Source organism: Siniperca chuatsi, linkage group LG12, assembly GCF_020085105.1.
Source record: "Siniperca chuatsi isolate FFG_IHB_CAS linkage group LG12, ASM2008510v1, whole genome shotgun sequence".
Lineage (NCBI taxonomy): Eukaryota > Metazoa > Chordata > Actinopteri > Centrarchiformes > Sinipercidae > Siniperca > Siniperca chuatsi.
This window is the reverse complement of record NC_058053.1, coordinates 21,532,037-21,557,507: the sequence shown is the minus strand read 5'-3', so window position 1 is coordinate 21,557,507 and position 25,471 is coordinate 21,532,037. Positions and strand designations below refer to the sequence as shown.

The 25,471-nt window shown below is 39.9% G+C and overlaps 1 protein-coding gene across 4 annotated transcripts in view; it reads right to left on the bottom strand.

Moving 5' to 3' along the window:
* plekhm3 (pleckstrin homology domain containing, family M, member 3) overlaps positions 1–19,161 on the bottom strand; it is a 46,470-nt gene extending 27,309 nt beyond the window's left edge. Inside the window, exons 1-3 of one of the 4 annotated variants that reach the window (XM_044215699.1) lie at positions 19,070–19,161; positions 15,046–16,132; positions 6,915–8,024 (exon numbers count right to left, since the gene is read on the bottom strand). In XM_044215699.1, the coding sequence (XP_044071634.1) occupies positions 6,915–8,024; positions 15,046–15,568 (1,633 nt within the window). In that variant the 5' untranslated portion in view covers positions 15,569–16,132; positions 19,070–19,161. Of the gene's footprint in view, positions 1–6,914; positions 8,025–15,045; positions 16,133–16,368; positions 16,793–19,069 lie in introns of those variants that run through there. The other 3 variants (XM_044215700.1, XM_044215698.1, XM_044215701.1) reach the window with 3 other exon arrangements.
* Positions 19,162–25,471: the final 6,310 nt, after the last annotated feature.

The following is a 25,471-nucleotide window of genomic DNA, read 5'->3' as shown; positions in this document are numbered from 1 at the left end:
AGACGTCTTCTAACTGTCACAGTACTTACAGGTAACTCCAGACTGTCTTTGATCATCCTGGAGGTGATCATTGGCTGAGCCTTTGCCATTCTGGTTATTCTTCTATCCATTTTGATGGTTGTCTTCCGTTTTCTTCCACGTCTCTCTGGTTTTGCTCTCCATTTTAAGGCATTGGAGATCATTTTAGCTGAACAGCCTATCATTTTTGCACCTCTTTATAGGTTTTCCCTCTCAATCAACTTTTTAATCAAAGTACGCTGTTCTTCTGAACAATGTCTTGAACGACCCATTTTCCTCAGCTTTCAAATGCATGTTCAACAAGTGTTGGCTTCATCCTTAAATAGGGGCCACCTGATTCACACCTGTTTCTTCACAAAATTGATGACCTCAGTGATTGAATGCCACACTGCTATTTTTTTGAACACACCCCTTTCAACTAATTCAACTAATACCCCAATTGCACAGCCTTAAGAGCGTGCATATCATGAATGCTGGGTCTCATTTGTTTTCTGAGAATCTACTGAACCTACTGGTAACTTGTTTGCCACGTAGCAATAAAAAATATACTAAAAACCTTGATTATTCTGGTTAGTCACATTGTACTGCTATTATTTTGAACAATACTGTATATATTTGTCATAAGCTCAGCCGATATCAGTATTGTCTTTAATGTCAATCAATAGGTTAAAAAACTGCAGGCAGAAACACGTAGATTTCCTACAACAATGTAGTACAGAAAAGATTTGTTTCAGGTAATTTAAAAACAGTGTCACATCTACATTACATCGTTTATCCACCAGCGAGAACTGGCAAGTTTATTTTTCAACTGTAAAATGTCCCACTCGTGTTGACACTGGATCACCAGCCATTGCACTTACACCTGATATTAATAAGTGTTAACTTTATCTCAATTTTGATCCAAGCTCATTATGCAAATTAGGTAGGTGGGACTGGCAGACTTGTCAATAAACATGGTGCGTCCCGCGTCAGGGGAAGCTACTGTATGTGGGACCGCTACAGCGTGCAAGGCAAGGGTCGTGAGTGACAGAGAGACTTTTCGGTAGCCTTGCTAAAGAGGCTAACATGCTAACTCAGCAACCCCGTCAGTCACATGACCCTCATCTTGCACATCACACTGGTCCCTTGAGAACCTCAAGAAGCTATGGTGCTGTATGGGCTCTACTTTGTTTTTCTTTGCCCCTTTTCTAAGAGCAGCTTGACTTATGTGGCCTTTTAACTTAAATATTTTTCTTGTGAGAAAAAATGTGGCTAAACTGTACAAACTGCATTTATAACCATCAGACATCTGAACACAGTGTGAGTCAGACCACCTCCAGATGTGGTCTGGCTGTTCCGATCGCATTCTGATTGCAATACTTTCTGCCATCATTGTATCCCTAAAACACTTTATTGAAGAGCTGTGTGCCAAACATGGCAGTAATCTATAAATTATCAGCCTCCATTTTCACCACCTTCCAAGTTTAAACAATGGATATTTGTTTTTCCTTTGGTTGAAAGTATTTCTTGTGGACAAAATGGGGAAAAAAAAGACAACAACAAAGTCTTATCTTTTTGAAGGACCCATGATCGAATACATGTGTGTAATTCAGATTTAGGCTAATTACAGCAGTGAGCTCATGCTGTTGTTGGGGTGGATACTCTTTCAAAAAAACCACAGTCCTCTGGTTGGGAGCCAGCAGGCAGAGGGGATGGTCAACAGTCAGAGAAACACTGTGTCACTTCGAGGAAAGAGCTGACCACCAGGCCGGCTTTCTGGCCAACTGTGGCCTCGATTTTGGTCTGCTGCTGTTGGGACCAGAGGAACATACATACGTATGTAGCCTGAAAACATTTGCAAACTAAATAACAACCTTTAACCTTAACCTCAAATTCTATATCATAAGGAAAAGAAGAGAACACACCCACACATACACACACACACACACACACAGACAGAGGTAAATGTACTTCTACCAAAGCTGAGAAAGTCTATAATGTGCTCTGCACAGTATAACAAGCAGTAAAGCCTCAGCAGATAATGCATGTGAGACTATGGAAGACAAAGGATAAAGTAACACATAAATCTGATGCTGACCTGATCCTGACCAAAACCTCAACAAGCAGCACAACATCCTCAAAACAGAGATCACCCTGCAGGAATTCTCACCAATGAACAGAGAGAACATCTAAGTAGACTGATACAACAAGAACAGATTGTGATGTTGTTTAAATAAATACAGTACATTATTTGTTTTGCTCTTACAGATAACTAACATTGTATGTTCTGCTTTACTAGGTAATTAAGTGAGTTAGTAAATAAAGTATATACTGTAAGAAAGTAGGTATACAAAATATATATAAGTAAGTAAATAGTCCGTCAGTGTCCACTTTATTAGGTACACCTGTACAGTCTAATACAACTGTTCTGCCATAAAGTCTACTTTTATGATTCCTTTAATGTTCAGGTTTTTTTTGACACTGTCATAGAGGTGTTAATTAAATTATATGTTTATTATTGAGGTCATAGTTAGTGGTGGTGTTGCATTATATTCAGTGGTGTTTCTAATAATCTGCCCCCCTCAAGTATGTAAATGGGAAGGACAAAAAAATGAGAAACACCTCTCAATATAATGTAGTCCAATACTCCACCTTTAAGTATGACCTCAAAAATAAACATATAATTGCATTTACACATTTCCAACAACTGGTGTACCTGATAAAGTGGCCACTGAGTGGAAATAAGTAGATAGTAAATAAAGTATATATGTTAATTATACATGCTATGTTAATTTAAGAAGTAACTATTAATACTTTCTGCTGCTAAGTACTTCCTCCATTATCACCACAGAGTAACAACTGCTTTCTCTCCTTGTCTCTGATCTTTTATGAGTCTTTCTGGGACGAAGAGAAAGAGGGACAGAGGGAAAGATGAATGGGAATTCAAACGTAGCTCAAAGGTCTACCGATTGTACCACGGCTCTCTGTAGTGAGAGAGGGTCACTTTGACCTGCCCACGGTGAGTGTACGGTGGAGAGAGAGAGATAGAGAGACAGAGAGATACAGAAAGTGAAAGAGAGATGACATCAGGGCAAAAAGGGGTTAACGCTTTCATCTGCCCGCCGCTGGTTTTAAACCACCACACCTCTGAGAGGACGCTGTGTGTGTGTGTGTGTGTGTGTGTGTGTTATGTACATGTGTGTGAATTAAAACTGAAAAAACAAGAGAAGCCTGAGCTTTGATGTGTCTCATTCACACCGACCAAACACTCGAATAAAAATGTGCACAAATGGAGAGTACTATGTGTAAGACAGTGAGCGAGTGTGTGTGTGTGTGTGTGTGTGTGTGTGTGTTAGAGAAAGACTGTCTATCTTTTGATGTGAGCCCACCTCCTACTTCCTCTATTCCCCCTCCCCGTACAACTGATTCACATGGTCTGTCGGGGGCCTGAGAATGTACTCCAGTGCAACGACAGGGGTCACCAAACCTGAGGACGCACAGTGTGTGTGTGTGTGTGTGTGTGTGTGTGTGTGTGTGTGTGTGTGTGTGTGTGTGTGTGTGTGTGTGTGTGTGTGTGTGTGTGTGTGTGTGTGTGTGTGTGCGCGCGCGCGTGTGATGAGGGGTGATGGGGAGTCCCGGTCTTCAAACAAACACTAACCGTTTCCTTCGAAAGCAGTCAAAAACGGAGCAATTCCCATGTGTAATTAGCTGAATACATTTTACATTTTGATGTTAAATAACCAATCACTCGATATGTATGGACGGACGTAGCATGCATATGCAAAGGGTAGACTTGAAACAAGTTCAAAGACAAATCAGTGGAAACTAAAGTAGGTGCTGCGGTCTCTTTGCAGATCTAGATTAGTTGCTTCATATATGAATAATCAGAAATGCATTCAGGTTAACAACAGAAGGTGAATGTTTTTGATGAATTAGGTTTATGGGGTTTTGAGTTTGAGTGTTTACCGTAGAGGTCCAGGTCTACAGGTCAGACAGTATTCGGTTTGTGTCAATGTTCCTTTTTTCTTCCTTGAGACCTAAACTGCCAACCCATGCCGAACTTTGCAAAGTAGTCCAATTCTGCAAAAATTCATCGCTAATAGATTACAACAGCCAAATTAACAAGTCTAGATCTATTTACTACTGACATTAATACTGTGACAAGTTAAAGAATAAGAATGTCACAAATCACATAAAAAGACCAAAACTAACACTCAGCTAATTGATTAATCAGCTAAATGGTTTCAGCACTCAACTCTGGGATTCTTCAATTCAGTTCAAGTTGAATTCAGCTGAACAAAGCCTGGAAGAAAACAAATGCAATACACACCTTAGTCTGTCACTAAATACTTTGACTTTCCTTCCTTCTGTGGCACTCAGCCCAGAGCCCATTGGTTCCTACTGAAGATACAAATCTTTACAGCTCACCAATATATAGCTTCATTTTCAAACAAGACTAAGAGTCACTGTAATAATTATTGTACAATAAATATGTAATGTAACAAACTGCATCACAACATAGAGAGGTGACTCCGACTAACCAGTAGGGCTGCAACCAACAATTATTTCTTTCATCGATTAATATGGTGATTATTTTCCATTAGCCTAAATGTTTAGTCTATAAAATGTCAGAAAATAGAGAAAATGGCCGTCATAATTTTCCAGAGCTCAAGTTGATGTCCGACCAACAGCCCAAAATCCAAAACAAATATATCAAACAGAGAAAAGTAGCAATTCTTCACATTTGAGAATCAGGAAATGTTTGACCCTTTTGATTGATACATAAAGAATTAATTAACTAATCATTTCAGCAATGACTAGCAGGTGTATATATCAGTCTAACTCTACTTTTAATCCTCTCCCTCCCCTCCTCTTAACCAGTTCTTCCTCTAACAGTCTGCTAGAGGCCATGTCTATTTGTTTAGCACAGAATAATTGAAGCGTAATACAAAAAAATGGGCCACATCTCAATAAAAAGGAGCACGCTACCAAGGAGAGGTGAGAGCCAGGGCAGAGCAGTGGATAGAAAGAAAAAAAGAGGGTGATATGTTGCCTACAGTTAAATTCAGTTAAATAAAATTCTTAATTTAAAGTTGGTGAGAGTGAATATTAAAGACAAATTTCCCAACTGAAAAAAACCTATAAAAACACACGACCACTAATAATAACTTGTGGACTTAAATGCAATTTTAAGGGCTTGAATTTAAAATGGTGCAAAAGACTGTTTTCAGGACCTGCTAAGTAACACTGCAGGAGACTATGAAGGGATACAGTCAAATAAATGAGGGGGGTGGACAGAGGGTGAAAGGGAGACAAAAAGAGGGAAAGGCTGTGAGTGTGAATGAACTGGTGAATGGAAAAAGAAAAAAGGGAGGAAAAGGAGGGAAATAAATGGACTGAGTGAGCAGAGGTGTGCTCTGTATAGAAAATGGACATATCCAGCTGTCCCTCCCATCCAGCTTTACCCAGAAACCCTTCAATCAAACAACTATGATCAAGCCTGACCACTGTAGCATCCCCAGGCCGCTTTCATTCGTTCTCATTCATTCATTCATTCATTCATTTTTCCTCTCCTTCTGTGCTTTAAGCCTACCAATTATCATCAGTTGCCCCCAGTCGGCCTCTGTCCTTGTTCCTGTTTCAGCTGGCCTTTCAAACAGCCCTGCATTAATAAGCCAGTTGTTACAAATAAAAAGGAGGTAGGTGAGCGGTGATTATTCAAAGCCCTCCTAAAAGAGAGGGAGGAAGCCCACGTTTCACACCCAGGGAGAGTAAAAGCACCGCCTGCCATTTATGGGCCTGTCCAAGAGGCTGGTATGGACACTAACAGGAGCAATAATGTAGGAGGGAGAGAGGCTGTAATGGTTCACGATATGAAAAAAGGTAAAGACTAAATACTGAAAAACACCCAAAACCGCTGACTGACAGGAATGCATTCAAGAGACATCATCCTTCACATATGTGTTCAACAGGATGAAAATAATAAAACCACTTAAACCTTTTTTTGGCTTCATATCAATTAAGGACTCAGAAACATGTTTTTCTTCTTGTTTGTGATGTTTGAACTTCACTGTGCAGAATGATGTATGTTTGACATCTTGTGTCCAGCAGTTAAACCTTTGAAATGAAAAAATATCTGCACATTCATAGAATTAATAGATTGTGGATTTTTCAATGAGTAGATGTAATTTTAACAAGGTACTTTGACTTTTTTGGTAGAAAAACATGTCTGAAGGGGATCTTTAAACACAGGGATGTTTGTCATACACAGTCAGATACATCTTGATTAGGTTTCTAGTATGAAGCGGAGAGAACTATGAGAACTATTATTAAAGCCAGAGGGGGGAAAAGAATTTGAATCCACAACTAAGTAAAAGTAGCAACACAACAATGAGAAGATATTATATTACATTGAGTAATTCAACATTTTACTTAAATATAACTTGGCTGGAAAGCAATTTTAAAACGAATTGTGGGCAGTGGCGAGATGACGAAGGAGTTATTTTGTATATACTATCTGCTAAAAGTATAGTTTGAAGATTAGTATATGGTGTATAGTATAAACAGTAGTGTGTATTTGAAACACAGCTTCAGAATACTATTATCTTTTTTACTTTCTTGTATTTTGCCCAACAATTCTGCCCTGAATTGATACCTTTTGTTCTGTTTTGGAATATAAACAAGTAAGAACACTTACCAATCAGATTTTAATTGATAATAAGTTCAGAACCGGTTTTCAACAGAACTGACTACAAAGGGGAAAGAAATACAAAAGAATACTAGGAAAATAGAGAACATTACCAATATTTAACGACTCTGATTGCCATGTAATCTTCTTATACAACAGTTTGTGAGTCTGTGTGTGTGTGTGTGTGTGTGTGTGTGTGTGTGTGTGTGTGTGTGTGTAGGTCATTTACCTGCACACCTGAAGCTCTGAGCAGTGAGCCCCTTCTCCACAGCTAGACAGGTGAGAATACTGAGGAAACTGGTGGTGACTGACTGCCGCTTGGCTTTCTGGATCTCCCGCTGTCTCCTGTCCCTGGATGGTTTGGATCTCAACAGCACTCCCTGGAGGCCTGGAGCTCCTTCTCCCGATTCCCCGCCTTCTTCTTGGGCAGGCCTCTGCGCTCTGACTGTCTCCCGCAGAGCCTCCACCCATTCCTGGGCCTTGAGCTGATCATCCGCCCGAAGTCTGACTACCACTTTGGGGAAAACGACCTGGAAGCAGTCCGCTCTATCTGTCCATGGCTCTCCTTTCTCTGGATCCTGATCATGCTGCACGGTCAAGCACGAGGCCAGGGGGTACTGGAGGACAGGCTGGGACACAGACCCACGGCCCTCGGTAGGGAAGGCCCGGAGAGCAGATCTGGTCAGGACGAAAGTGAAGGCCCGCCAGTTGTTCTGATCCATCAGCTGGTGGAGCAGACCAGCTTTGAGAACGTCCTGGCAGCGTTGGGTGAACAGAGGCAGCGTGGTGGGTCTGCTCAGGATGCCAGAATTAGGCTGGAGAGAGAGCAACGCATCTGCTGAGGTGGGGGTGTCGCTGTCACCATCAGACCTGGTGTCGAGCCCAAATGGAGAGGGCGACGAGGAAGGTGACATGGATGCAGGAAACTTGGTGACCTGTTGCTTTTCCACTCCAGTCTTACGCTGGCGGTTTTCCTGCCTCACATTTTTGGCTGCCTGCACCTTCTCCCACATAAGCCGCCTCCACTCCATGGCCTCCCATTGGCTGGCCGCCCTCAGCTGGAGACGCGTGCTGTTGAAGAACAAAGCCTGAAGCGTGCGTTGATCGGCGGGCTGGGTGATCTGGCCTGGCTGGCTGCTGGGTGCTGGTAAGATGATGCTCTGGCAGTGTGACAGAGAGTAGGCGGTGCCCAGCTGGCGGTTGGCGCTGCTGTCCAGAGTGTACAGTCGGAGCTCACAGGGTGTCAGCTCGACGTGGCAGGGTGTCCATCGGCCCCGGGGCCCCTCACGCTGCTCCATAGCACCCTGCTTCACCACACTGCTACTGCTGCTTTTATCAGCTGGACACAGACAGAGGAGGAGGGAAAATAGGGAAAAACGAGACACAGATGAGTTACGTATGTGTGTTCAGGATAATCACATTTGAGAGAACAAACAGTTTTATTCTGAATAAACACCATCCCTGTTTAAGTAATTGCTAATGGTGTTTTCCACCTTACATATTTTTAGTGCAGTCCTTCTGAACAATACACTTCCTTATATTCTAAGATAATGGCCGAGGGTTATGTTGACATGGCTGGTAGAGGGACAACCCATGCAGCTCATTACTTTTTAGCCCCATCTTTTCACCGCTGGCTTCGCACAAATCCTCACTGCTCTTTCCGCCAGACACCTAAAGCCATACCAAATCACTGTGAGAGGCCCCAGAGTGATTTCAAAACAGGTTAGGATCACAATGTCCAGACAAGCCTCTCAAACCACCACTCCTGCACCATAATCAACTTCTAGGCCATTGATCCGTATGTTCTAAATAATCACCGCTTAGCAGGTAAATTGCCAAACAAGCTACTTCCAGCAGAGCTTCAGGGCTACAAGGATGCAATACCACTCGAAATAGTGTATTTAGCTCTGTTATGGAGAAACTATAGGTGTTTGGGACATACAGATCAATGTTAAACTATTATGCTGCAGAGGTGGACTGGTTAATACTCACAAGAAATTCTCTTTAATGAAGCGTATCTATAGCTTGAAGTCACTGCTAAATAGTTTTGGAGTTTTCAGAGCACATTTGGGTCACTGTGAGTAAAATTTTTGGACATCAAGACTAAATCCATGGAAATGAACTGCATCGTTTGTGTTCTTGGTTTGCTTACGCAGCTTTTTCTCCCAGTTCGCCTAAATCTTTACACTCTAATTGATCTCAGAAACATTAACCTAGATGAGCCAGCTTCCTACAAAAGGTAGCTTATCAGAGGCTTGCAGCTCTGACATGAGCGTTGGTATTTTGGTTAAGAGATAGCCGTGCGCGGGTGCTCCTCTGAGAACGTTTCTTGTCACCAAGGCAGGAAGAAACAGTATTGTTAAGGAGGCCACAAGGCAATTTGTCCTATTTTCTTAATCTAAAGGCCGGAGGCACACCCTCTCCCTATTTTGCCCTTTTCTCTCCGTTCTGCTGCTCAGGAAGTTTGTTTTACCCTCATTATAGTGTGTTTTCTCCTTGCCAGATGTGTGGATACTGGATTTTTGAGGCCAATACATACACATTTTGTGATAGATATGCTGATGTAAAGACATTTCACATTTGAGCAATAAACTTTACATCAAAGTAAGAAACAGTAAATATAAGATAATAGTACATTTTGAACAGTAACCTTGCAGAACTGAATGACTAAAAATGCATAATATAACAAACTTGAATAAGGAAATATCATGTATTGCCTATACCATGATATCTGAAATAAGCCAATATCGGCCTGCTGATGTATTGGTGGGGCTCTAATAATGATAAGAATGTCAATACTTAAATAAGATACTATTAAGGATTCTTATTCAAACTTAAAATCAGATGCAGCAACAAATAACTTTTTGTCCATACACCTACAGACATTTGTATGCACCTTATGAAGTTTATACAAAAGGTCAAACTTGAGGTGTAGCAATGATTCAGCTTGTCAGATATCCAAATCATTTAGAAAAACAAACTGCCTGTGACCTGTGGATGAATATTTGGGAACTTTAGCCATACATCAGTGATTAGGCACTCATTGTTTCACATCACCCAATGAAACCTAATACTGAACCAAGATTTCATCATGCTTTAAGGTTCTGTTTTTGTTTCAATCTCAACTAGGAGTGTGCCATATCATATTGTTCACGATAATATCAGTATAATTTTTAATGTAAAAAAAAAAATCATATTGTGCTAATGGAAATATTCCGACTTCTTGACGTAATGACGGCATATCTTTACGCACATCAACTACAAGCATGGCTGAAAGCGAAAGTAACATTGCTACCAGCTCCACGATGGAGGAGTTAGTACCAAAAAGGGGAGCAACTTCAGTAGTGTGGAAGTGGTTTGGTTACAAAAGATCAGATGTACAACAAACCAGGGTAATATGTAAGTGCAAGAAGACTGTAACAAACAACAAAGGGGGGCAATACAACAAACTTATTTCATCACCTCAAGCAGAAGCACCCAGATGAGTATGAGGAGAGCTCAAAAGCTATTGTGAGTTCTAAACCAATATTTTTCAGTATTTTGTCATATCGTCAAGAAAATCATTATCGCAGAAATACCCTAAAATATTGGCCAAAAATAAATAATATATTATTTATTTTTGGCCATATCACCCACCCACTGTATCTCCACTAAGAAGAGGAAGAGAGAGAAGCACCTGCACCTGCTACACAGAGCAGGTCAGCAAAAACTACAAGCTAAAGTTTGAAACTGGTGACAAATAGATGAATTTTTAGGATGTAAGATGGGGCAGCAAAGACTGAGGACTGATAAACTGTGACCTATTCGATGAACTGTCTGCAAGCGCACTAAGTTGGTGATTTACAGGTCAAAAGACACGTACAAGTTTTAGATATATACACTCATTTTTTAGACAGTATTTCATCTACTATATTTCAACATGTAGTTAGGACCTGCTTCACATTGAAATAGTTACTGAAATGCTGTTGAAACAATGGTTATATGTAACCTAGACATCTAAAAAAAAATGTGAAAAACGTTTCAGCCTAATTTAGCCAATCCTGCATACTTATTTAATTGTAAACCCCCCACCAGCAGCAGTCTAATTGGCAGCACTGCATTTTATTTCTTTAAAGTGCTAAATCACTCAAGGAGGGAAAAGGAAAAGCCAAATCCTTCACAACTCCTGTTAACTCGACGGTGCCGAGTCAGGTGCCTCATCAATCTTATCAAAACAGCAGTAGACATGGTGTCACTCTGGGTCTCGGACTTTGCATTTTAACAAACGTTTTGCTAAAGGAACAAATGAATATGCAAATAAGTTTAGCTGAAATCAGGTCTGGCTGACTGGCAGTCTTCATGCTTGGGAGGGTCGAGATTAGAATTAGGCATTGAGGAGAGGAAAACTGCTCTGTTCAATTAGCCTTCAACTCCACCTGGTAGGTTTTGACATCACACTCTAGTGACAGTCTAATATATACATACAAGCCTTCAACTAGAATTAACACTTTTCTCTCAGCACTGCAAACCAGCTATCCAGTACCGCTGCCTTTAAGTCAATCAAGACGCAAACATCCACTACAGCCTTAAACAAACAACCTCACCCACTGATTAGGTACCCAATGATAATATTGCATGCCGTTTTACAATCTAACAGACTCCCACAGTTTCCTGGACACCAAAGTACACATAGACTGCAAATGAAACAGCAAAAGAAGGCACCTGCAGCCACACACAGGTACACCATCCATTTCACACCGCAGGCCTTATCCTGTTCACGATCATAGTGGGCTGAAGCTCTTCCAGCATGCACTGGGTGAGAGGTACAGGAGGGTTACACACAGGGCAGGTCGCCAGTCTATCACAGGACTTAAACATACATAGACTAACATATTCACATCTGTGGGTATTTTTTTCCAAGAGTAAGAACTTACACATAAGTCAATTAATTTGTGTGTGTGTGTGTATGTGGGGGTGGGTAAGTGTGTGGGAGTGTGTGTGTAAGGGTATTACTAATGTTGTGGGGAAGTAAATCTGTTAACACAGTCACATTGTGGGGATTCCCCTTCCTTATGGGGACCCCATAACGTAAATCATTCAATTTCAAGGTGAACACTTGGTTTAAGGTTAGGGTAAGGATTAGGTTTAGGCAAGTAGTGGTTATTGTTAGGGTTAGTCTCCAGGGAAGGAATGTAAATCAATGTAATGTCCCCAAAAGTGATGGAAACCGTGGGCGTGTATGTGTGTGTGTGTGTGCATATAAGCATCATCTGGGACTAAATACAGTGGTAAATCCCCAAGTTGAGTAAGTCCAGAATTCACGGGGAAAAGGATGTGTGTGATGATTGATGTGTTGCAGTGCATTCACATACAACAGGAAATTAAACAGAGGAAGCATGAATGCATACAAAGTCAGCAGAAAGACACAAATGGCCGTTAACAGATGGAGATTGGCCCTAGGCAGCGCAAACTATGATGATGATGCAACCTTAAATTTCAAAATCAGAGAAAATTTTCATTATTGTAGGAAGGCAGGAGCAAAAAGAAAAACAGAGACAGACCGGTGGAAAAAAAACGGTGTTGTTCAGCAAATATTCATACGGTTAGTCAAGGAAAATGTCCATTGGCTATTTATAGATCATAAACAGGAACCAAAGAAACCCCAGTGGTCAAACCTGAACTGAATTAGACAGAAGTTCACTTATTTATGCTACTAGGTTACCATCATTGGGTTCACACAATACCACATTTTTAAGGTTTCCTCTAGCACAAGACTCAAGGAAACGATAACTGTTGTTGGTCCAGGAGTTCTGCTCGTTCTCTATAAATTCCTGCTGAACTACCAGTTTAAATACAAGACACCAGCAGCTGAGGAGTCTGACTAACCAAAGCTACTGAAGCTTTTTGTGTGCCATACAAAATCGGCTCTTTTGTAGCCATTTTTTCTTTGCGGTTGTTTATTTCTTCTTCATGTTATAGTTAATAGCCGTGGCTTACTATTTTTTTCTTCAAAACAATCAAATTAGCGTTTTACTTAAAACTGGGGCCGCATGTAAAGATTGTTTTCAAATAATCTATGAATTGTTTGGTCTTTAAAATATCTGAAAATAAAGAAAATACCACAGTTACCAGGGCCCAAGGTGACATCTTCAAATAGCTTTTTCTTCTGAACTAAAATCCAAAACACAAAGATATTCAATTTGCAATAAAACAGAGAAAAGCAGCAACTCAGTACATTTCACTGTAGAAGCCGAGACCAGCAAACAGTTGGCACTTTTGTTTAATAAATGACTTGAACACTTTAGCGAAAATTTGGGTGATTAATGTTTTGCTGGTTGACTAACTGATTAATCTAAATAACTGCTTCAGCCCAAGTAACATCAGTGAATGTAAAATTATATTTTTCATTATCCTTCCACATACTTCAGTCGGGAAGACTGTGTTTTCGTACCAATAGCAAATACTGTCTCATCATTCAGAAGACTGGTGCGAGCTGATTAACTGTAAAAGTTTGGAGTCTGGTGTAATAAATCCTGCTGATAAAGCCATTTGGTGAATTAACCTTTTTTTTTTCTACAAGCTTAACTTGCCATTACACTCTTTACCGTTTGATTAACAGGTGCATATTTTCACAGTGAAAGCTGTTTTCTGTAATATGTATGTAATATGTAATGTCTTTGTTTTTATGTTTTTGATTTTTTGTATCAGGTTGTTTACATGTGTCCTGGATATAAAACTGAAAATTTGAAAAAAGGAATTTTTTTTTTAACAGCTGTTTTTTTTTTTTGCATGGATCTTGAATTTTTATGAATGATCAAATTATTGAGGAATGCTTGCAACCAAATGTGCAACCAAAAATGTACCTTTAATTTACAAGAATCATACAAACTGATGAAAGCATCCCTTAGAGTTCAGTGGGCAATGTTATAAAACATAAAAAAGCTTTAATAAAAAGCTACACATACAGCCTGTTTGGTCCCATGTATGTGTACTGTGTATATAATAATGATCATCATTTCCATTTACCATCTAAACATCCCCAGCTATCACTAATGGAAAGGCAAACAGGCCACTTTTCCCCCCCAATGTGAATGAAGAGACATAGCGAGGCCGAGCTAAATCACTCTGCCTTCTGCTTATTACCGTCCTTTTCCTACTTCTCTCCTTTCAATACACATCCAGCCAAACTAAATAGCCTGATGCCTTTTCACACATATGCTAATACTAAATAATCCTGCCAGTATCAGGGGCCGGGTAATTGGGTTGCCTCTTCTCTCGCCTCATTTGAGTCCATTTGCTGACAGGATTACAGGCTATTATCCCTCAGGATCCCTTAGGATCTCCTTGGGCCTTCAGATGGCCAAAACACACAAACAAATGTGTGTGTGTGTGTGTGTGTGTGTGTGTGTGTGTGTGTGTGTGTGTGTGCATTGGGTTCTCTGGCTGAGTACTGACTGTCATAGCACAGCTGTGTCATTTCAAGTTATCATCATCTTCTATCATTATTGCTTTCTCTGAGGATGCTTCAACATAAGTACAGCATACGCCCCGATCTGCAGCACAAATAGTCCAGGACTTCTGTCCTCCAAAAGCCTCTCAAAGGCTGAGAAAGCTTTCCAGTGAACGGACGGTCTATCAGAGCAAAGGAGGAGGAGGTGTGCATGTTTCTGACAGGTAGGGACCGGCCTGTTGGTTACTTCATATTTAATGAGTTGGTCACCAGAGCACATGACATCATCTTTAACGAGTCAAAGCAACGACGGTTCTTCATGCCACAAATGCCCAATGAGGGAAAGCCAATGCAATTAAAGGGTCAGTTCACCCAAATTAGAAAACATATATTTTCCCACTTAGCTTAAGTAATAGCTTTGCAGATAGTAGTTTGGGCTTTATTTCTCAAGGTTTTGATATATCTGCCGCTGAGACTTCTACCACCACCTCAATATACAGGAGGTTAATGGAGTTTTGTTTGAGGCGCCCACATCATTAAAAGGCTGCATTTAGAAAACTCAATAGCAGCATGTCTTTTCAGAAACAATGTCCCAGTTACTCTGGATAATCCAGAGTAGAGGTCTTCATACTCAGTATCTCTGATCAGCTCTGATCACCTGGTGCGTCATAATATAAATATAATAATATAATTTTGTGCATGTGCAATGAGATATCTTCTGTTATGAATTGGCGCTATATAAATAAAATGTAATTGTTTTGTCAATAACATATTATTAATATACCTAGCCCAATAAATCACACATTTTTGTTGATTAACTGTCCAAAACCCAAAGATTATCAACACTGTTGTCAATCAATTTTCAGATAATTGATTATTCAACTAAACTTTTCAGCTCACACAGAGACTCACAGTGTGGATGTGAACTCACCATCTTGCTGGTGGTTGAGGATTATGTTCCTCAGAGTGTTGCTGTCCACAGTGGGCAGTCCGTTGTCTGTGTATGCAGATGGCCGGTAGTTGACGTCTGACCTGGACCGGTTGTGTCCCTTCTTGAAGGCTGAGCTGGATGAGGAGTTGGCGGTGTTGTTGGTGCACTCCTTGGTATGGGCTGCAAGGTCGTTGGTGGAGCGCGCTCGGCTTCTCTTGCCGTGCCTCAAGCCTATCCCCAGCCCCAACACGCTGAAGTTGTCAGCCCAGGCCAGGCCTAGGGGCCCCACCTCTGGCTGCTCCCCAGCCAGCAGGCTCCACACGCCGCTGGAGCTCAGCTTCCCCAGCGCGGCACTGGAAACCTCCTGCAGTTGCTTAGGCTGCCTGGAAGGCTGCAGGGTCCCTGTTTGGGCTTGGCTCGGGCCTTGGCCTTGAATCCCGTCCATGCAGTGAATAAAGTCCTCGGTGGCCTCAAGAGCCGGGCTGATATCGCCCACCATGTCAAGCTGCTCAAGACCCTCCATGGCTGGGCCTTCCAGAGCTAGAAGTCTCACAACTAGATGGTTTTCCTAAATGGGCACAAAAACCCTGTTAGCAGCATCCACATGTCCAACAAAGCAAACTAGCTGTCGGCGGGGTAAATGCAAGTCTTTCAGGTATATTGACAAGCTAGGAAAGTGTGAGGAAGATCCAAGCAGCCTGCAGGCTTCACAAACTCTGCCCCTCAAGACAGGGCCTTCATCCAGGGTTACAGTCTTCCCTTTCCAATGGTGTGCCTCTAGCTCTGGAGGGAAAGTCAACTTCTCAGGGGAAATCTACGGAGGCTTTTTGCCAGAGCTAAAGAGGACTGGCAGTAGCCTGGGACTCCACAAAACGAGCCAATTTGGGTGGCAAACTATGTTACTTAGCCAGATACACACACTTTGGGAAAGAAAAACACAGTTAAAATCCCTCTGCTCAGACTGAAACGTTCAGGGACCGGAGACAAGGTCTGGAGGCTGTGAAGTCAAAATCAACTTTATTATTTGTGTTTTTGTGGCTCGTCAGGTGGCTGTGAGGTCATCGGATGGAGACTTTTTGAGGCTTAACTGTAACAAAGGGAAGAGAGAAAGAGGAAATAGTTAAGGGGAAGCATGCCGAACAAGCACCAAGAATGGAAACATGGCTGACAGTAAGAATACTGGGATTAAATTATACATAAAACCGACTCGCGTTCCTGGTGCTATCTTAAAATTTCAATAGAGGCTTTGCCAAGAGACAAGTTAAACAAGAGGATAATGAAGCCTCTAGTTTAACAACTTCAAGCATCAAACTACCCACCCACCTACAGTATCTTCATTAAACTGAGACCGGAGCTTCACCGATTCCTCCTCAGCAAATAGAAACGAACATCCTCCTTCACATGTCCTGATGAAATAATACTCGACTTCCTCCTCAGCTGCTTATCACTGGACTGAGCAGGCAGAGAGGAAGCAGGCCTGGGCGGGGTTCCCATCCATCTGCCTGACCGCCTGTCTCTTCTGATTCTCTCCACTCCTCTGTCTCTCTCTCTCTATGTATACCTCTTTCTTTATCATTTGTGCTCTCTCGCCCTCATTGATTTTGTTCTCCTCTATAGCTTAGCCTCTTTTACTTTTCTCGACATATGAATTATTTAAAGGCCATTACATCACTGCAATTCAATTTCTAATCGGGCCGGCGATACATCAGATGTTTCTGATTTATCCATGACAATTTGTCTGAGATACAAAGGAGGATATTATCATAGATATCACTGTGATTTTAATGCTCTTGGTGGATTTATTAAATTATATGCATTATGCTTCCAGGAGTAAGACCATACAGTCTTGGTCAGACATACTGTATAGCACCAGGACATTTAGTGCGGGTAAACAGTACCAACATCACACTGAAACTGCTGACCTGCTAAAGTGTTCGCCATTTTCACATTTTCAATCACAATCAGTTTCTTTCTATCTAAAATGTATTTCCCATCTAATTTCATTAGATGATAAAAAATAATTATGTGTAAATAGTGTAAATATTATACTAATCTCTAGATGGCATATTGTTAGCAATACAGTTTGTTTATGTGTGTGTGTCAGGATAATAAAGGGGCCAAAAACTCCATTACATTTCAACAAATATACTATTTATTCTCTTCTGGTTCACTTTTGATGAATTAGCATTAATACAAAAGGTAGCTCTGTAGTACTAACTTACTAGTTTAAGTTCCATTTTTAATCTAACACCCTGCATGATAATATACCAACATATTTACCATGACATCATCTGCCTGCAGATACAGCCCTGACCTAACTGCATCATCATCAGAGTTAGTTACTCATCGAGCTTCCCACTGAATTCCTGTTGACTCACACGACTCACACATGCTGTTGGGCCGATACAGCTAACATTAGCTGGGAAACCAGCCGTTTTGTTTCACTTCATTATTTGAATACACTATATTTCAATCACTAATAAAATCTGAGATGTGGACAAGAAGTCAGGGGTCTGTAACAAGGCTACATCTGTTAAGGTTTTTGTGCAGATTAACGTGTTACAATAGTATAGTATAATAGTATTTTCGACTAAAATAATGATTTCTACTTTTAGGAAGCCAGAAATATACTGCACATAAAACAAAAATAGGGTTTAAATAGAAGAAGTACCCATCCTGTTCCATTTGGCCCTAAATTTTCCACAAGTATTTGATCAGCCTTTCATCATTAATGCTACTCTGATTTCATATTCAGGTTGAAGCTACAGGTTTTGAACTTTATTTACCATTTACAATTGTAGTGACTAACAAAAGCTCATAAGGCTGATATACAAAAACAGGAAACATGAGCACAATGTGGAATGTGAGGTTCACATATGGCTGGCTTGAAAACACATTTGTATAACAATAAATATGTAAAGTAAATGCACTTTCACTGAAGTCTGTCTATTCTGGGAAAGTAAACTCCCTGTTATAGGTCTTTAATGAAAAACAGCCCAAAGCATGAAGCAAAAACCATCAGCTACATTCATATGTGAATTCTCTCTCTGATGCAGTCTTCTGGTTTATTGCTTAATTAAACTTAACTTATTATTAATTCATACTCTCAAGCTGCTGAACATCTCATAACCATCCAACACACACCTTGGTTAACATTAATACTCACACCATTTTCATTGCTACTTTTTACATATGTGTATAAGTATCTTTATATGTCTTGCTTCATGTTTTTACTATGCTGTATGCACGTTATCTGAATTCCCACTCAGATTAAAGCACCAATACAATTAAGATGTTTTAGTTTTTTATGTTTTTATATCCTGGCCTTGAGAGCAATTATACCTCATTAAGCTGTATTTTTTTTATAGTTGGAATGACGTCAATATGTAACTACAGGTTTTAAAACAGGAAGTGGTAGCTTACATGAATACTTAATGTATCACTGGTCCTCAGCTCTAACGCTGGTTAGCTTATCTCATCTTTAATTACTTAAGTAACGCTGCACAAATTACACTACTTAAGGTTAATGAAGCTATCAGCAATCAGAAATGAAAAACAACCAGATTCACGCTTCAATACTGTTGTTTGTGTGTGTGTTTAGCTTTGTTCCTTTTTGCATAAACACACAGTCAGCATCTCAGCTGTAAACACTGACAGAGGTGAAGCCACGGTCAGCCTTTCGGATAGCTACATTAACCTGCTACATAAGCTAGCTGGCTAACACGTCCTGTTTATCACGACACACATACTGTATATAGCTACATATATAAAATCGATTAACTACTCTGAAAGCTGATTGAATAAGGCCTGTTTTCATCCCCAGCTAATGTGATGTGAGCCGGGGCTAGTTAGCTAGCAGCTAACGCTAGCCTCTCTCCATCCTTGAGCAATGTCACTTTAATACAAGATAAAACTGTTCGCTCACTCAAGTCATAACCATCATGTACCAGTGGATCTGTACTGGTATTGTCCTGTGGTGAAACTGGTGCAGTTCACCAGCTATAAAACATAAATCGAGACTCACCTTACTGTGTTTACCACTATGTCATTTTGACAGTCCGTCAGTGATAAAATCCCCTGCAACTGAGTCTACAGGATAAAGGTTCCGTGTTAACGTTTGTACATTATAAACAGCATGTAGTGTACACAACGTTATTAATTTATTAAATGCTCCAAATAAAAAGCAGCACATTATAGAAGTCCTTACAAGCCAGTATTTTATAAAAAATGTAATGCATATGAATAAATACAGAAAAGTATTTGAATGAACCAGTGAATAGTGAAATAATTCAGCAAATTATTAACATTTACATCACATTTAGATATTACATGTCACATGTTTCTTTTCCCTTTTTTATATTTTCCCCAGAGAATGCCATCCTCAGAATGAGAAAAGATAGGATAGAAAACTGATACATCGTTTTTTAAACATATATAAGAAAAAATTAGATAAGATAAGATAGAACATAATTCATCCCGAGGGAAATTGTTGCACAGCAGTTGCAGTGCAAAGTAGGAAAGAGTGGAAATATATAGAAGGCAAATATAAAATATAAGATATCATTGAGGTGCAAAATATACACAATGCCAGGTTAACCGTAAACATCGTTCTTGGTGAGTTGCATATAGACATGTATGAGAAGTGACATTGTAGCTATGTATATATACAACATACAACTATGAGCCATCATCACCACTGTCACATTCAGCTCATGACTATTAAATGTAATTTCATAATTCTTATCATCACAGTGAGACATACTGGAGTTTGGCTTTATTCCCTTATAGCAATTTTTAATTAAAAAACCTTTTGACAAAATTTTTGTTTAATTTCATTGTGACATTTTTCCCATTAAAGTTTCATGACATGTTGGAAATATGCTAAGCCATTACTGTGTTGTGTTTTGTTTTTTCTTCATTTCATTCCTATCTGTAGTTATAATGACCCAAAGGCTGCATGAGGATAAAAAATGTTTTACCAAATCTTGTGAGCTTTTTACATTTTCCCGACACCCATTCTCTGTCTCTCACTAATGTGTTATACACAGGGCATTTCCATTATTTTCATTATCACAAAAAAGGGATAAAAATCCCTAAAAAGCATGATCAATACCACAGTTGATAACAGGAGGTGGTGTGTTTATATAGTCTCACAAAGAAAGGTCGTGACATACATCTTTACAGACAAATCTGACCAAGATGGGAAGGGGACCGGAGAGTGGAGGACAAAGCAGAGGTGGAGAATAGTTTCCCCCTAATGGGCTGCTTGAAGCTGCCCCAGCACCCAGTGTCAGCCCAGAGAGAAACATCCTTCAAGAGGAACACACTGATTCTCCCAACCTGTGTTCCAACAGGGGCTGAATCAATAGATCGGGCCATAAAGGACATTTTTATTATAAACACATATTTGTGAATCAATCTTGTCCACCTCAAATATCATAGACATGCAGTTTCATTGATTATATCTGTATGAGATCTGTTTGCAGGTTTAAATTAAATATGGGTATGTATGCTGCACTGATGCCCCTGAAGGCCCAGGTTATATAGGTGAAAATTGCTTTGCGTGCAAATTTGTTTGGTTGTATGCACCAGTAAAGCAAAATAAAAACTGAAATCTTAAGGGACTATGGTCACTTCTGCTTTTTTACCCAATCTTGAGGCCCTGTCTTGAAGAGGGGCCTGTGTCAGAATCTAGTTTTAATTTGTTTAATAGTTCATTAGGAATTAATTTGATATCATGCTTACATAGAGCATAAATTATTATTTAACAAATGTGTGTTTAAAGTATCACAAACTAACTGAAACACAGCAAACATGGGGCCAGGAAGCGCTGAATACTGAGGAGGAACACCGCTTATTTTTGCCCCCTAGTGGGTTCATCCGGCCCTGGGTCCTTTTCTTCAAACGTGGTTTAACTAATCCAGGCTAAAATTATCCTGTTAATTCTCATCCAGATAAAGGATTGATTTGTTGAACCTGGATGAAGTTATCTTGAGTAACAGTGCACTCTTATCAAGGCAACATGAGTATAGAGTTGAAACCATGATCAGTGTTAATGTGCTTGGCTGATTGCTGATCATTTGATTGCAGTTACATGAGGTAGGTGTGTTGGGAACCCTCCCAGCATGCACTGAGGCACTAGATTCAAGTCTCATTTTATGTGTATTCCTGCATTGTTACGGGTGTCATTTAGTTTTACATTGTGCTAATCAGGGTTTCCACTATTTCCACACTTTCATCACTGTTAAACGGTTCAATATTACCGGTCAATGTGTTTAAACTGCGAGTGATGTTGGTGCATGATTGGTCGGGGTTCCCAATGGATGTGCAAGACACTCTGCAGAGAAAATTGTGAGTTTGCTATGACAATGAAATCTCATTAACATCTCCTATAAACAGCTTTAACTGCACATACAATTTTCAACAAAGTGAGATCTGCAGTTAATAATTTAAATTTAAGTTTTAGTGTTCAAATGACAAATTCCCATTTTAATGTCAAATTAAATGTTCTGGCTTCACTGGTCTTTTAACAGTTACCATTTTTTAGTTGAGTTTATGTATTTTTTTCAGTTTCTCAAACAAAATTTCACTTGGTTCTTTTTTAGTCTATTAACTTTTATTTTGTTGTATATTTTATAGTGCATAAGTAGAGGTGACTCTTCATTGTGAAAATTAAATAGTGATAATTACATCAACAGATCTTAGTGATTTTACAATAACCTACATGTTCTTTTCTAAAATCAGAATTATATCAACACTCTTTCATTTTAAATCTAAGAAAGCAAGCCATTTGTATTTGAAAATTAGTTCATGTATGGGGTTCACCCTAAAACGCCTTTGTCATGATCCAGCTAACTGTCAATAAGCTGCACTTTTGCAGGTTTGGGCTCAAGGACTTGTTGCTATGACAACAGTTCCATATGGATTCTAAACGAGCTTCAAAGAAACAAAAAAATCCAGATTCACGTCAAATCATCAACATTCTCATTTGGATAACTCGGTTCTCCACATATGGAGAACCTGGCATAGGATGTAATTATTTAATACTATACCACACGTATCATTAGACAATATTAATACTGGTCTTTAAAGTGAGAAATTTTGTCCCAAAAATAAATGATAAATCCTGTTTCACAGGCATAATGAATTTGTTCAGAATAATATTCTCAGGGAAAAACTGAAAAAGCAACATTTTCTGGATGTTTTGTTAGGAAAAGGGGGAATTTGATTATTCCTAATATCAGCACAAATTACTGATTATTAGCAGCTCCAACCCAAGAAATGTCATTATCAGCTTTCAAAAGCCCATAAGAGGAAAACCCCAGTTGGGCCTCCTCCTCCTCATCCTTTCTCTGAATGCTCTTTGTCTGAATTTGTTTCAAAAGTTCTCCCCAGTGAAGGAGAGGAGGGCCAGGCCGCCCTAATGGGCTCTACTGTTACTCTCTCTGCAGCATTGTTGCAGGATAATAGTCCTACATGTCTCCGATATAAATCTTCTGATTTTTCTTTTCTTTTTTTTCTCAGAGTTTGTGAATTCTGGAAACATGTTTAAAAGCAAAAGCAAATAAATCAAGATAGGAAGATGTTATTGCAGTTTTTGACATGCATGCATATTCAACACAAAATTTCTACCTGGACAAATAATTTCCTGTGAGTAATTTTCAGTGAGCACATAAAAAAAATGCCCAAATTACATTTTGGCCTTTTTACTTGTCACTTCCATTCAGCTTTTGTAATTTAATTGGCATGAATGGTATTGGTGGTTATGACTAAGTCCTCTGTCTTTGCAGCAGTGTAGCTGCACCTGAGCTTTGGAAATCCTTTTAGGCTGAGTGCCCGTGCCTTGATATAGGGATTGATGCAACGAATAAGCATCAACTTTAGGAATAGGACCATCTCTGTTCATGAGGCTCCATCATTTTCCATCCAACAGTAATCTCACGTCCCCCTTCCCTTGACTCATGCACTCAGGTCTTTCTCTGTCCTGTCAGTCTTGCCTATTTCCTTCTTTATTTTGATCATACCATCTTCTAGTGATGACTAAATTATGATTAGATTTAAGGATGTGCAGTGCTTTCATCTGTCTAGTGCGTTGTTTAATATTGCCCCCCCAACCCCTCTCGAACCGCCACCCCGACCCCCCAAACGCATGCAACACAATAGCCATCTACCTCGACTCACTCACCCGCTATTGAAGAGCAGAGTGGCTGCTTGGTTCCCATGGAAACACTACGCGTGTATGTGTGTGTTCAGTAAATGTTTCTCCCTCACCAAGATTAAGTTGGACATGCACACACACACAAACACAGGTTAATTTTTTAATATGCAAATAATCTGCCCTCCTCTACTGCAGCCTGTGTACTGCTGCATTATAAATCTTTATATGAACTGAGAGGTTTAATAGGGGCAAAACACTTTGACACAACTAAGTGTTCTGCTATAGATGCATTCGTTTATGAGAAAGAGTGCTGCTGTTATTACTGCTTAAATGGTACGTTCACAGTTTGACTTGAAACAGGTTTTGCTAGCTGTAATTAGTCCTCCTGTTCATACTGCCCATTAAAAGATTCCTTCTTCAATGCACATTCAGTGGAAGTGATGGGGGACAAAATCTACAGTCCTCGTTTTGTGCAAAAATATATTCCAGTTTATCTAAAGCTTCCTGCAAGTCTTTTAGTATAAAACTCTCTCTTTGCATTTCCCTGGACAGTGATTCCCTGTTGAGCTACAGTGGAGGGAAATTTTACTAAAGAGACACCCACGTGATGTTTCAACAAAAGGCAGTTTCAATGTTCATATGGGCACCTGACTATTGTTTTAAGACAGACTTGAAAAACTGTGAAAGTATCCTTTAAGGAAAAACATTGCCCTGTGAGGCTTTAATGCTCATTATGCATCTATTGGATGGATGAAAATTGGAAACTTTTCTATTCTTAGATCCTTACCACAAAAAATCTCTGCTTTGTCCCGAGTGTGGCGCCAGAGAAAAACCATGTTGTCATCTAAATCAAACAGGTTCAACAACTGTGCGGTGACCATTTTAGGAAATCTCGGACTCAGCTTGTCAGGCTCAACTCTTGTTGTCAATATAGGGTTAGTAAGTAAGTTGTATAAGTCAGCTCTCAAAGTAAAAAGATGGCACAACATCAAAGCAGTAAATGTCTGTGCAGTTTCATGTTCTATTAAAATGTAATTGCTTATCAGCTCTGCAGTATAATGAGCAGGCCTTTGTCATTTTCTCTTCACTTTCTTTGTAATTTCTGTTTGTGGAAGCATATTCTCAATTGTATAAAACACAAGCAGTTTAAGAAACACATTCACCAGTTTGACAACACATAAAAGACGTACAGAAACGCTGCAAGTCCAACACAACACGATGAAAGTTTCCGCCGCACTCAAAAAATGATGAACTCGCTACTAATTAATAAAGGTCCAACACTAGCAGCTGTAGAGACAATATTGGCAATAATATTGGTATAACACAATCAGTTTTTAGTGTACTCCACAATGCAACTTGATCACTGACAGTTCAGTCAGAGATTAAGGTGTGTTATGCTAGTAGCGGCTACTATAGCCTCGAGCTGCTAGCCTCGAGCAGAGATGAGGAGCGGGCTACAGAGGTCTGCTAAGCTCACTTCTTTCTAACGCCACACCCCCAGATATTTTTCAGTTTCAAACTTGTAGTCTTCAGCCCCAACTGACACTCACTAAAGTGACGTCACTTGAGGACATTTATCAGACTTCACACAGCTCCCTCTGTAACCACAAAAGGCTTTATGCAACTTTTTCCACATATGCAGTAGTACTCCCTAACACCTGCAAACACACTTTGATGTGTAGCATCGGTGGAGTTCCCCTTTAAGATGCAGTGTGTTGAGTGACGGTGCAGTCAAAACAATAACCTCCCTATAATTCCACACAGGCGTACAAAAGACACATCCAAACAGAGCTGTAAACTGCCACAACAGGTAAGTGAAGGGACAAAGGACAAAATACCAATGCATTTACAATAGGCCCAGGCTATACAGTGTGTGGCAATCTGACAACGGAGAAAAAATTGGCAAACCACTGCCATAAAACAAAGACAGATAGATTTGTCTTTGTCTGTCTAGACTGATAGATTTTTAAACCTGAAAACTAACCTGGGCTACTTTAGAGGAATAACTTTCCATGGTAACTTAGGTCAAACTTATTAAAACCTGCTTTAAGGAACTGAGTTTCCTGCAAATAAATGTACAGTAAATCTGTCTTACCTGGTCATCTTGCTTCATGAAACATCCCTCTTTACTATGTGTTTGGCTATATTATTATTAAGAAGATATTTAGCTGTTGTCCTGTTTGTTTTAATGTTACAGTGTGGAGGTGAGCTTTTAGAAAACACACGTGTGGGCAGAATGGTGTTTGACATGATAACAGCATTTTCAGA